Raw genomic sequence first — 13070 nt, 5'->3', positions numbered from 1 at the left:
AGCCCACTGCCACTTCAGCTTGCATATTTTGACAGCTATGTCGGTAGCCTTAGTCCTCTGACGGATAACCTCATTTCTGATACGATCCATCAGAGAAACCCCAAGCATAGCTCTCTCCATAGCACGCTGAGCGACTTTAAATCGGTGGACCAGTCCTACCGTCAGTGTCCACGTCTCTGCACCATACGTCATCACTGGCAGGACGCACTGGTTGAAGACTTTTGTCTTCAGGCTCTGAGGAATGGCCGAGGAGAATATGTGACGAAGTTTCCCGAATGCAGCCCAACCCAGTTGGATGCGCCTTGCAGCCTCCTTGTCGAAGTTGCTTCTGCCTAGCCGAATAGTCTGCCCGAGGTAGACATATTCTTGCACAACTTCGATTGTTGCCTCACCAACGGCGACCGGCTCCGGTTTGATGTGAGCATTGTACATGACTTTCGTCTTGTCCAAGTTCATACCGAGGCCAACACGTCGGGAAGCAGCATTTAGGCCACTTAGCATCCAGCTGAGTTCCTGCAGAGATTCTGCCATAATAACGATGTCGTCCGCGAAGCGGAGGTGTGACATGTACTCGCCATTTATACATATGCCATGTCCTTTCCAGTCCAACGTCTTAAAGACATCTTCCAATGCATTGGTGAACAGTTTCGGAGATATCACATCCCCCTGTCTCACTCCACGTTGCAGTTGGATAGGTCTTGTCTTGTGGTCCTGTACTTGGACAGTCATAGTAGCGGCATTGTACAGACATCTCAACACCTCGATATAGCGCCAATCGATTTGGCATCTCTGCAAGGATTCCAAAACTGCCCAGGTCTCGATGGAGTCGAAGGCTTTTTCATAGTCAACAAAGGCTAGACACAGAGGCTGATTATACTCTTCGGTCTTCTGTATAATCTGCCTTACTGTGTGGATGTGGTCTATTGTACTAAAGCCTTTTCGAAACCTATGAAAGATTGCTTTACTGGAATACTGGTAAAATACGATGCTTACAGGTCAGTGTATCAATAACGTATCTGTCGGTTTCAGATCGGCAACTTGATAATCTACAACACGCGGCGCGAGGACTCGGGCAACTACTCGTGCTCGCCCTCTAACCTCGACTCCGCCTCCGTCGTGCTGCACGTGCTCAGCGGTCAGTACCACTCTATATTACTAATTCAATTAACCAGAATCAGCGCCAGCACTGAAGACTTAAGGAAAATATAAAATTAATATTACGGCAATATTTAGTTCTGCGCGTGCACCGCCGACTATCGCACTTCAGCGGTGGCTCGGACACTAACTACATTATCAGTGCGGTGAACTACTCAAAGAGTCGGTACGTGTTAAGATGAAACGTGTTTCCATTCGTATAATTTGCAGGTGAGCAGCCGGCAGCCATGCAGCACGGCAACAGCGCGGGGGCGGCGCGCGGCGGCGTGCGGGGCGCGCTGGCGCTGGCGGTGCTAGCGGGCGGGGGCGGCGGCGCGCAACTCATGGGGGCGCTCACTGCCGGGGGCGCGCGGCTGGCGGGGGCGCTGGCGGGGGCGCCGCGCCGGGCACTCCTAGTAGTGCTTGTGGCGTGCCTCATTCTACTCCCGTAAGTATTTTACAGTTGATCAAACTTAGTATACAGACCATACCATAATACCCATAATATAAGGCTCAGAATGTACCACATAATTATACTTACTAATTTAAGTATCCAGTTCTGTCTCCGTTTTGAAGTATTCCATTAAAGTTTTTTTTTTTTATTTCAGTCAGTCCCTGGCATGTCACGACGAGGACGAACACTAGCGCCACGTCGCGAGCGGCGACGCCGTGGCGACACTGTGGCGACGACGCCATGCCGGCGCCGTGGCGACAGTGTGGCGACACTGTGGCGACAGTGTGGCGGCGCTGTGCCCGTCGCCAGGAACATTGTTAGTACGCGACGCGTGATGTGATATGAACCAAGTGAGTGAGTGCGAGTCGCGGCCGGTCCGAGGGGTGCTACACCTCTGTATTTATTAGATACATTAAAATTTGTAAATTGTACATAAAACCTACTACTAAGACTAAAAAACTATATTGTAATTATAAATTTATAGTGTAAGAATCGAGCAAAGCCCGCCCGAAACCAAACCAATAAAATGGAAGATGCTAAAGTATCTTCTGCATAATAATGTATTACCAAAAAATCAAACTACCAAAATATAGCATAGTAACTTTATCACGTGCACTAAGAGGCATTTAATTAATGTATATCCGTTGTTATCGGACGACGACAAGAGGCGGGTGCGCCGGGAGCTTGCATCACTTCTCTAGTCGCACCGCAGTGTGCGGACATCGAATTCATCTCATTAACTAGTCCATCGACTCATTTTAAAACAACAATCTCTGTTGTATCATAAATAAATAAATATATTTGAACAGGAATTGTGTACATGTTCTTATTTTAAGACTTGTAAATATTACGTCGAACAATGTTTGCTGAATAAAACTATGATGCTTCGTATTTTTAAATCTTCGTTCCTTTGTAAAGTTTCATTCACACGATACGAAGCTTCATAGAGTTTTAAATTATTTCAATGAAATATTGTTATATTGTCAAATTAAATTTTGTGAAAATATATTATGAAACATTTTGTTTTTGAGTGGCAGGGATTTTATCAAACCAAATCAAAGACAAAATGTTGACCGACGCCGTCTATGAGTGATGATTATAATCAAACTAAATAAACTATAAAAGAGACTTGTGAGTAAGTTTTGATTCGTTGACATTGTTACTGCCTCTCCTGTAAATATTTAATCTTAAGTTATACCAATAAAGATGAAATCGTTGAAACATTTTATGGTTTATTATTTCACTTCTATCATTTTATTATAATGGTCCCTCAAACGTTAATATAATAAATATGTATAAACGTTATATTATAAATATAGTCACATTGATTGCACACTTATTTGAAAAATAAATATAAGTATCTCAAACTCTCAAATTCACATTTAAACATAATTTCAACATTATCAAAATTTATAAGTAGGAAAAGTGGCATTGCATTCGATTAAATTGAAGCGATTAGAGATATTATAAGTTTTTAGTCTTATAAGAAACCAGATATGTATAACTATAGAATAGATGAAGTAATACTAGAAATCCCCGTCGTCTAGGTAGTCTAGTACTGGCTCGTAGAGATGCCGGTGCTGCAGCTCGAAGGCGCGCAGCTGCTCGCGCAGGCGGTAGTTGGGGGCCACGCGCGCCGAGTGCAGCCGCCGCCCCGACAGCGGAGACACCGCGCCGCCTGCATTGACATTCACTCATTTAATGGAAGTTATTTAGATCCTCTCACCATCTATCAAACAGCTGATGGTCGTGAAGCGGATGATCATCATTAAATTACCCTAAAATAGCTTATAATCTTCAAACGAGATGGTTTTAATGAAAGATAATGAGTTTCAGTTGCGAGAAATCAGACTGACAGTTGATTGATTTACTATTTGGATTAAATTCATACACAGATACATTACACTAGTCTTCATGGTCGAATAACTCAAAAATATGGAATGAAGATCTCATAAGAAGCTCTTTACTGTAGGTGTTAAGTACTTCAATTTTAGCATTATGCCTAAAATTACATGGTATTTTGGGAAATATGTAATGATACCTTCTGCATAGAACCACTCTAGTATGTTGGCCCGCTCGTAGCTGTACCCGTCGGCGGCGCGCGCCGGCTCGCGCAGCACGCGATGTGTGAGCGGGCACAGCAGCCAGTGCGGCGCCGCCGCCTCCTGCACCATACAACCACGAGTTATTTACATGCTGTTCTATTCTGAGAGGGGGCGAATCTCCTGCACGTGGCTCTATTGAGTCGAATCTTTGTACATATCCTCTTAATTTCAGCTCAGCCAGCTTAGCTCCCGAGTAAACTGGAGGCCTAGGTGTTACAATAGCTGCGATAGGCGCTGTTTATTTACATTATTATCGTATGTTTCAAAGGACTTAGTGGTTAGGTAGGATTTTCATTATCGATTGAGCAAAAAGGATTTTTATCCACTCCCTAGAGTCACATAAATTCTAGATAATGTAAAAAATGTACACATCTTATCTACAATTGATCTAAAATCAACATTTTGAAAAATAACACTAGAAGAGACTACCTAGAAAAAAACGGCGTTTGGTCTCACGGGAAAAGTCTTGTTTCAATTTAAAGTCATGCCAATTGGTTTGAACAATGCTTCTCAAACCCAACAACGGCTTATGGATAGATTATTTCCCCAGAATATATGAAGGAAATATATTCACTTACTTGGATGACATTGTAATTTGCAATAAGTCATGTGTTCGCTAGCCTTATAATTGCCGCTTTGACCATGAGTAATTTAATAAAATTTTAAATTAATATACAATTATGTAGTAAATATTCAACAAAATACCATTTCTGATGTAGCGTATGGCCGCCGAAGCCAACTCAATTCATCATGAAGGCGTTTTTCGATGCGCTCTCGCTCTTCAATGTCCATCGTGCTCTCTATACTGTCGCCGTCACTAGCATCCTCTGAAATAGAACGAAAAACTTTGTAATGGGCTTATAGATAAATATTCATTCAATATTTTAATCGCAAACGTTAAAGAAAGATCTTACACTATTATTGACTACTGCGGTATACAAGCTTTACGAGTACTAAAATACTCTATTCTCAGATTTCCTCTGCCATCCACTAATGCATCTTTATTAGCTACTGAGACTTCCTTATCTGACCACTCACTTATCTCTCACGAGATATTTTAGAGAAGAAATAAAACAATTAAAATAATCTCACCATCTCCAAAGCCAAGTGCCTTTATAACATCAATTACAGGATCATCCAGAAGTCGAGCTCCAGTCAAGCCAGCCTTCATGGCCAGCCGAAGTATCTCTGCCTCTGTTTCCGGTTTTACGTAGAAATCTGCAGATGAAACCATTAAACACAGTGGATGAAACAAGATATTATATCGTATGATGTTGACATTATAGGGGCGTTTGTTTGTTTATGTTTGTAGCACAGTTAAAATGAATAGAATAACATGATGACACTGACCAGGTGCGCGCGTGATGTACTCCTGTAGCCAGCGCGCGACGGCGGGCGGGCGCCAGGCGCGAGGCGCGGGCTCGTCGTGCGGGGGCTCGTCCTCGCCCCCCGACGCGCTGCCCTCGCCCCCCGCGCCCGCCTCCGCGCCCAGCCGCCACACCGCTAACCCGCCATCCAGACCTCCTGTCATTTTAATTTGTTTATGGTTTTACTTATAAATTTTAGCTATCACATACATAATGTCTTCAAGCTACACTTACTTATATTTATTATGTTAAGTACTCTAGTTACCTAGTACAAGGTATTCGTCGGTGAGAGCGAGCGCGGTGAGCGGTGCGTCCCCGGGCGCGGGCAGCGCGGCGAGGCAGCGGCCGGAGGCGACGGCCCACACGCGCGCCCAGCCGTCCGCGCCGGCCGACGCGAGCCGCGCGCCGCCCGCCGCCAGCCGCAGCGCCGCCACGCCGCCGCCGTGCGCCCACACGCGCCGCGCCAGCCGCACGCACGCTGTCGTGTCACCCTGCAAGAGTTACATAGCCGCAATATTAAGGCTGGTACTGTCACGCTCAAATAATACACAATCCTAACTATTCTAATCCTAACTTAATATTATAAATGCGAAAGTAACTGTGTATGTATGTATGTCTGTCTGTTACTCTTTCACGCCAAAACTACTGAACGGATTTGAATGAAATTTGGTATACATATGGTCTGAAAAAGAACATAGGCTACTATTATTGTGGAATTCCTACGGGAAAACTTTTTAAGACGAAGCGAAGCTCGCGGAAACAGCTAATCATAAATAAATAAGAAAAGGTAAAGCTACCTCTGTATACTGAATGGCCCAGAGCTTGATGTAGCTGTCGCTGCCGCCGGTGGCCAGCAGGTGGAACCCCTCGTCGTCGTCCAGCGCCAGCGCCGCCGCCGTCGCCGCGAACTCGCAGCACTGCACGCCTGCAACATGCCATTACTCGTTCATACTCTAACACTGCACGCCTGCAATGTGACATCACTCGTTCATACGCGCACACTGCACGCCTGCAATAGCCTTGTATGTTACGTAGGTCTGCTTAGATCTTTAAAACACCTCAGTGGAAGTAATGATAGACGTTATTTAAGAGGAAGGTTTATTATGTACTTTTTATCCAGGATTTTTTACGTGAAAACCTTTTAGGGTGAAATAAATCATAAAGCAATAGCAAATGCAGTATCTAGTAGTGTATGTAGATAAATTATAAGCTATAGAATGATACCCAAGTCGTGAGCGTCTGGGTCGAGATGCAGCGGGTCCGGGGCGGCGGGGGGAGCGGCGCACAGCAGAAGCTCCCCCCCCGCGCCCCCCGCGGCCAGCAGCCGCCCCCCCGCGCCCCACGCGCAGCACAGCGCCGCCGCCGCCAGCACGCCGCCTCCGTACACCCTGCAATATACGCACTCGACACATTATCATTACAGCAAATCTTTTACTGTCCAGGCCGTATTGTTGTGGAATGATTTAACCACAGATATTAGACTTGCACCATCGCTTGCATCATTCAAAACTCTGCTGAATAAGCATTACAATAAATTATTATCCTTGCCAGAATAATATTTATTTACTATATATTTAATAGTATGTATATATTCAAGTATATAAGTATGTTTTATGTATTTTATATTACCTACTACTAGGTATAGATTAGGTGTTATAATATTATTTTCCTGTAAGTATAAGTTATGTTTGTAATTTTTTTTGCACTCTCCCCTTTTCTTATGTATAATTTCTCTCCTCCGAGGTAGTCTGGAAGAAATTACGCTTAGTAATAAGGCCGCCAATTGTACCATCTATGTTGTGTATTTCCTCGTGTAATTTCTGTGTTTGTGTGCAATAAAGAATTATCTATCTATCTATCTATTATCACAGATTTTTGTCCCAACTTCATAATTTACATATTTTTGGCAAAAAATAAAGGAATACGAGTTGCAAGCGGGTGACTAACGGCAGACGACGTGACGTCGCTACACGTCACTGCAGTGAATCCAAAGTCAGTCATGCTTCGGCTTCAGAACTACTGATGTTTCGTCTGACAACGTGACAACGCGTTGCTAGCTTCATGTCGCTGGCTATAAATTACATTAAAACTAGTAGTTTCGTTATCGTCACCTGCTGCAGCTTCATTCCACTACCAACACGCACCTTAATATTATAATTATTACTTATGTAGCAAAAACAATGTATCGGTACAGACTGTATTGGGTCGGGGTCGGGGTCGGCGAGCGCCCACAGCGGCGCGGTGCCGTCATCCGTGGCCAGCAGCAGCAGCGGGGGGCGGTGCGGGGACACGCGCGCCCCCCGCACGCCGCCGCCCCCCGCGCCCCCCGCGACACCCGCGCCACCCGCGCCGCAAGACAGCGACGATAGCGAACGAAGAACGCAGCCCGACTGGAATCAAAACATTTCACTTATTATGTATTACTTCAATTCCGGACTGACTGACAAAAGTGTGTTTAATTTATTGGAAAGGCTTAGATACTTCAGTAGCCTGGATTGATCACTGCTAGGGGCAATGCTTATTGGTAACGAACAGAAGTTTGTTAAGGATGAGAAGAAGGGAAACTTCTATTGAAAGCTATTTACAATAGAACATAGATATTATAATAAAGTGAATAACCTCGACATCCCAGACGGTGGCCTGCCCGTCGAGGCCGGCGGTGAGCAGCACGCCGCCGTCGGCGCCGAAGTCCGCGGCCAGCGCCGGCAGCCCCCCGCCCCCCGCCAGCTCGCGCCGCAGCTCCAGCCGCCCCTCCGCGCTCCCCGCGTCCCCCGCGTCACTGCCGTCCCCCGCAGCCCCCGCTGCACCCACCTCGTCTCCTTCCTCCAACCATTCGTACAGCTGGACTCGACCGTCACTGATGAATTAAAAATTGAATAAGAAATACAGTAAAATAAAACTAAATGACTCAAAATCATCATTTTAAGATCATTAATTTATCTGTTTCGATATAAGTAATCAAAAGTATATCGACACAGATATATGAATGATTGTCACCTGCAGGCGGCGGCAACCCAGCGCCCGTGCGCCGCGAGGCAGTTGACCCCCGCGCCCCCCGCACTCCCCCCGCCCCCCGCGCTCCACACGCACCGCGCCCCCTCGCCCCCCGGCGCGTCCCCCGTCCCCACCGCGCCCGCCGGCTCCGCGCCCTCCACCGTGCTGATGCCCTGGAACATAAATATACAATACCTAAATAATAAATAGACATGTAGGGACACCTCACACACGGGCACGGACCCCAATCTAGCTGAGGCTCTAATATGGAGAGTGTCGGAAAGCTGATATATATCTGCACAATAGACGTGTGAAGACAATTTGACGGCCTGTGCTACCTCCAGGTCCCCGAGTGCGAAGTGCTGCAGCGGCGTGCAGGGCGCGTGCAGGCTCGTGGCGGGCGCATGCAGCTCCCACACGCGCGCGGAGCGGTCGTTGGACGCCGTCACCAGAACGCGCAGCGCCGCGTCCGCGTCCACCGCGGTCAGGTACCTGACACACATCCGCATACATTATTTTTAATTTAATTATTTTTACTCTTGTTTGTTGATTGTCAAGAGTCTACCACTATTTCTCAAAGGCTCAGTCAGTGAGCCTACTTCTGAGTATATTAGTAAAAGGCGTAATTGTATAATGTACGAACCTGGAGTGCGCTCTGAGCACGCGCACGCAGGCGCCGGCCGCCCACAGGCGCGCCGTGCCGTCCAGCGACGCGCTCGCCAGCACGCGGCGCGCCCAGCGCACGCACGTGACGGCGCCCGCGTGCCCCTCCAGTACGCGCGCCACGCGCACGCCGCGCGCGCCGCACGCCCACACCAGCACGCGCGCGTCGTGCCCGCCCGTGGCCGCCGCGCGCCCGTCCTCCCGCGCGTCCGCGCACAGCGCGCCCAGGTCGTGCGCGCCGTCGCGCCAGCACAGCGCCGCCACGCGCGCCCCGCCCGTGCCCGCCGACACCACCTCTGTGCCACGGGAACAAAATGTATTATGAACGATAACACATGGGCTAGTTGACCTACTACCAAAAGACTAACCTTCCATATCGTGTAGCTTGAGCACTCCATCTGTGCAGGCGCTGAGAAGCAGCGCTCCCCGCAGCGGCGCGGCCAGCGCGTGTAGCGCGCCGTCGTGCGCGTGTAGCACGGCCAGCAGCTCCCCGCGCGCCCACACGCGCGCGCAGCCGTCGTCGTGCCCCGCCAGCACGCGCGCGCCCGCCCAGCACAGCGCGCGCACGGCGGCCGCGCCCGGCGCCGCCAGCACGCCGCGCTCCGCCAGCGCGCGCGACCACAGCCGCACGGCGCCGTCCACGCCGCCCGACGCCAGCAGCGCGCCGCCCGCCGCCCAGCGCACCGCCGTCAGCGCGTAGCGGTGCGCGCGCGGCTGCACGGCCACCTCGCTCCACGCGGCCGGCGCCTCGCCCGCGCGCCACACGCGCAGGGTCCGCCCCGCGCCCGCCGCCAGCCAGCCGCCCGCCAGCGCCGCGCACGCCACCTCCCCGCGCAGCCGCAGCGACGCCGCCAGCACCGCCTCGCCCTCCTGCATGCCGCCGCCGCGCCCGCGCCCTGCGCCCCGCACCCGTCACCCTACTGACAATATTATTAGATTAGATTATTGTTGTAAATCTTTTATGAATTTTCGGTAGTAGCCTACTTGTCCAAGATAATTTTTAATTTCCGTAGGAGATTATGGCAGGGGATACTTAAGAATAGCTTTAATTTTGTCATTGTTAGGTTTTAGTCAGTCGGGCGTTATTTTATGTCCGAGTTATTTCGTAGGAATTCGGACTTATCCAGTTGAATCTTTATATTTGTTTGAAGTAATCGCTCAAACACAATACGTATTTTTTATATATAATGATGTCATCTAAGTAAACAAAACAGTGTATAATGTACCCTATAATCCTCGTTAAACATTATCAATAGGTCTTTGAAAAGTTGCCGGCGCTGTTTTCAGTCCAATGGGCATTCGACTGAATTTGAAGTTTATATGTGTTATATGTGTTATATGTGTTTATTCAGGATACCAACAGCGTAACAATAATAAATTTCACACAGCTTAAAGTTAATAGTAAAGCTAATTACAGGTTTCCATAAATTAACTTAGCGAATTTAAAGTTATTTAATGATTTTGCATGAGTTAACTATAATAAAATAAAATTTACTGACAAAAGAAAAAGAAAAAAGTACTTATCAATAAATAAGTTTGTGATAAATTACCTAACAAATAGAACAAAAATAAATAAATTGTTATGCATAACTATGAGAAAAACTAACAATTATAGTTGCTGAGAAATTAGTGACTTATTTAAATACACTTTCACAAATAACACAATAATTTAAAACTGAAAAATACTAACATACCTACACAGTACGATAATAATTGTGTATCCATAATATCAAGAATGTCACTGGAGTGAACTGTACTCATGATAATAAACAAGTGCCTTAATAAAGTTAATAAGTACATAAATACAAGACAGTGTAGGTACCTAATTATTCTGTTAATTTATGTAGAATTAGTTTTTTAAAAGTATTTTTGGATGCATTAAACATGTCAATCTCTGTCTTCTCAACAGTGAAGTGATAAGTTTGTGACTATAGATCCAGTCTTTTTTGTTGAAGTTCCCGTGCAGTGGTCCTCACGTACCTACACTTTAACTTAGAGTTTTTGCTTTTCGAATTTATTTGGTTCGTCGATTTTCCGTAAAACAGGTCTTTCTGATTTGAAGAAAACGCGACGCGGAAAATCCTACCGGCTGCGCCAGACAAGTTTCCTCAACCGGGGAAAACATTTTTAAAACAGCAAGTATTTTTCAACACATTTAATTAAAAGTCAAATTAAATAATAAATAAATAATACGTGGGGACATCTTCACACATGGCCATCCGACCCCAAGCAAGGCAGAGCCTGTGTTATGGGTATCGGACAGCTGATATATCTACACAAATACATAGATAAATACATATTAGGGCGCATTCACACGGGATACGTCTTTGACAATTCGGTATAAAACACGATTCGCCTTGACGGATAGATGTTCACATTGAATACGGAATCGTGTTTTTTCAACGATTTTTTATCGAATAGAAATAGATTTTTAACGAATCGTCATTCTAATGACCGTAGTGACCGACGTATCCGTCTACGTCTTTTTTCACGATTCGTGAAGCGTGTGAACATGGGTATATAAAAAGCATTGCTCCCGTCAAAAAAAATAACGAATCATGAAAAAACACGATTCGTGAAAAATCACGATTCGTCTTCGTGTGAATGAGCTCTTAAATATAAATATCAACACCCAAGACCCGAGTACAAATATTTGTCTTTAAACAAATATCTGCCCCAGCCGGGAATCGAACCCGGGACCTTCGGCATAGCAGTCAGGGCCACTAACCACAACGCCATTCGACCGTCTATGTATACAGTCAGTCGAAATTAAGCACGTATATGTACCTATACAGTCAATCGGAGGTATACATATTAACTGGCCTTAAGAACTACAGACCTTATGAACATGGACAAGAGAAAGGTCATGTCGAACGAACATGTTTCATCATCACCCGTAGCTGTAGGAGGTGTCACCATCGAAGTTGTCGATCAGTATCCCTACCTAGGACAAGTGATCCGATTAGGTAAATCCAACTTCGATAAAGAGGTAGCTCGTAAAGTCCAACTCGAAAGATTTTATTTATTATTTATTATTATTATTGTCAGTAGAATTAATCGCAATGTCAGCAGTATTGGATGACGTAACTAGGTATGTATTTATGTCCAAGCATAATTATTATGATTGGCTTACATTTACATTAACCCTTAATTACTCGCATGAGGTCACAACACTTTTGCTTGCTTAAAAAACTATTGAATTAACAACAATACAAAACACTTTTCATCATTCATGATCTGAAAGTACCTAGGTGGTAATTGCCTTAAAATTACATTTTCATAAAAAGGTGTAAGTATCTCTGTAGGGGTGTAGGTACCTGCACCTGGCTCTCTCGAGTTAAACCTTGGTGCATCGAGTGTAAGTATCGAAAACATTTTGTAATGTTATGTTTATGTATGTTGATGTGAATCAAGGAATACAAGTACCTACATCAACACAAAAACATACGATTAACATACACTGGGACGATTTGATTGGAAAATAATACGAATACAATCGATGCTTGTCGTGGCCTTCTACCGCCGCCACCGCCGCCGCCGCCCGCAGCACGCGACCGCCACTTACCATCAGCTCGACACTATCATTTATCAACCACACTACCTACTACCTACCAAAATGCATTATTTTTCTAGACCAAAAATAAACTAATGACGATTCTGAAGGGACTTTTAACAATAAAAAAGTTGGTATAAGCACAGAAAAACTCATTATTAAAAAAATAAACACATAATTTAAGGTTTAGGCCGTATAAAATATATTTTTTGTTCCTTTCAAAATCACATCCGTTACAAAAATAAAATTGCAATCATTAATAAATATATAACGAATTCTTACCAAAAATATTATGAAAACTTAGATTGTTTACAATACTTTCTTTCTCTAAGCAGATTTAATATTGTACAAACTTTCATTTTAATTGGGAAAACAAGACCATCAGATGTATGCTCATATGCAATGAGTTGATTCCGTGAAGAACATACTTCGGAAGCAAGTAATGAGAGCGAGCGCGTTGTGCGGCGCGGCCGCGGGCACTGACTGCCGTCACTGCCGGCGCGCTGGGTGCCGCGGGGGGCGCGGGGGGCGCGGGGCGGCTGACGTGGCCGCGCCGACGTCACCCAGCAGCTCGCACGCCGCCCCATACGTGCATTATTAATGAAACATAACCGATTAGAACCAACACACTTGTTTTTTCAACTACTTACCTACCCTGCTATTAAAAGCCTTCAATACTTGATTGCTTCAACAAGGGCCAGTTAAAACATATGTAACTTTGACGACACCTTAACAAAACTGAAATAAATTACTTATCTTTTGTTAACCCTCCTAGTTTTTATTTTTATTTCTTTGTATAT

At 45.7% G+C, this 13070-nt stretch overlaps 2 protein-coding genes across 2 annotated transcripts in view; one reads left to right on the top strand and one right to left on the bottom strand.

The window, feature by feature from the left end:
- LOC119693133 (neurotrimin) overlaps positions 1-2813 on the top strand; it is a 51107-nt gene extending 48294 nt beyond the window's left edge. The window contains exons 7-9 of the mRNA XM_048628619.1: positions 1030-1135; positions 1366-1582; positions 1743-2813. Of these exons, the coding sequence (XP_048484576.1) occupies positions 1030-1135; positions 1366-1582; positions 1743-1779 (360 nt within the window). The 3' untranslated portion in view covers positions 1780-2813. The remainder of the gene's footprint in view (positions 1-1029; positions 1136-1365; positions 1583-1742) is intronic.
- LOC119693132 (vegetative incompatibility protein HET-E-1) lies at positions 2801-12755 on the bottom strand. The gene is made up of 15 exons (XM_048628618.1): positions 12553-12755; positions 9086-9637; positions 8698-9013; positions 8393-8546; positions 8058-8227; positions 7680-7917; positions 7257-7450; positions 6285-6448; positions 5858-5985; positions 5326-5551; positions 5044-5217; positions 4786-4911; positions 4399-4520; positions 3630-3753; positions 2801-3266 (listed from the first exon to the last, which is right to left on the bottom strand). Exons 2-15 carry the CDS (start codon positions 9591-9593, stop codon positions 3115-3117), a joined length of 2796 nt encoding a protein of 931 aa, XP_048484575.1. The 5' UTR covers positions 9594-9637; positions 12553-12755; the 3' UTR covers positions 2801-3114.
- Between the last annotated feature and the right edge of the window lie 315 nt (positions 12756-13070).

The sequence above is a fragment of the Plutella xylostella genome, chromosome 21 (genome assembly GCF_932276165.1).
Source record: "Plutella xylostella chromosome 21, ilPluXylo3.1, whole genome shotgun sequence".
NCBI classification, from domain to species: domain Eukaryota; kingdom Metazoa; phylum Arthropoda; class Insecta; order Lepidoptera; family Plutellidae; genus Plutella; species Plutella xylostella.
Note: the sequence above shows the minus strand (reverse complement) of the source record. Positions and strands in the feature narration are given on the sequence as shown.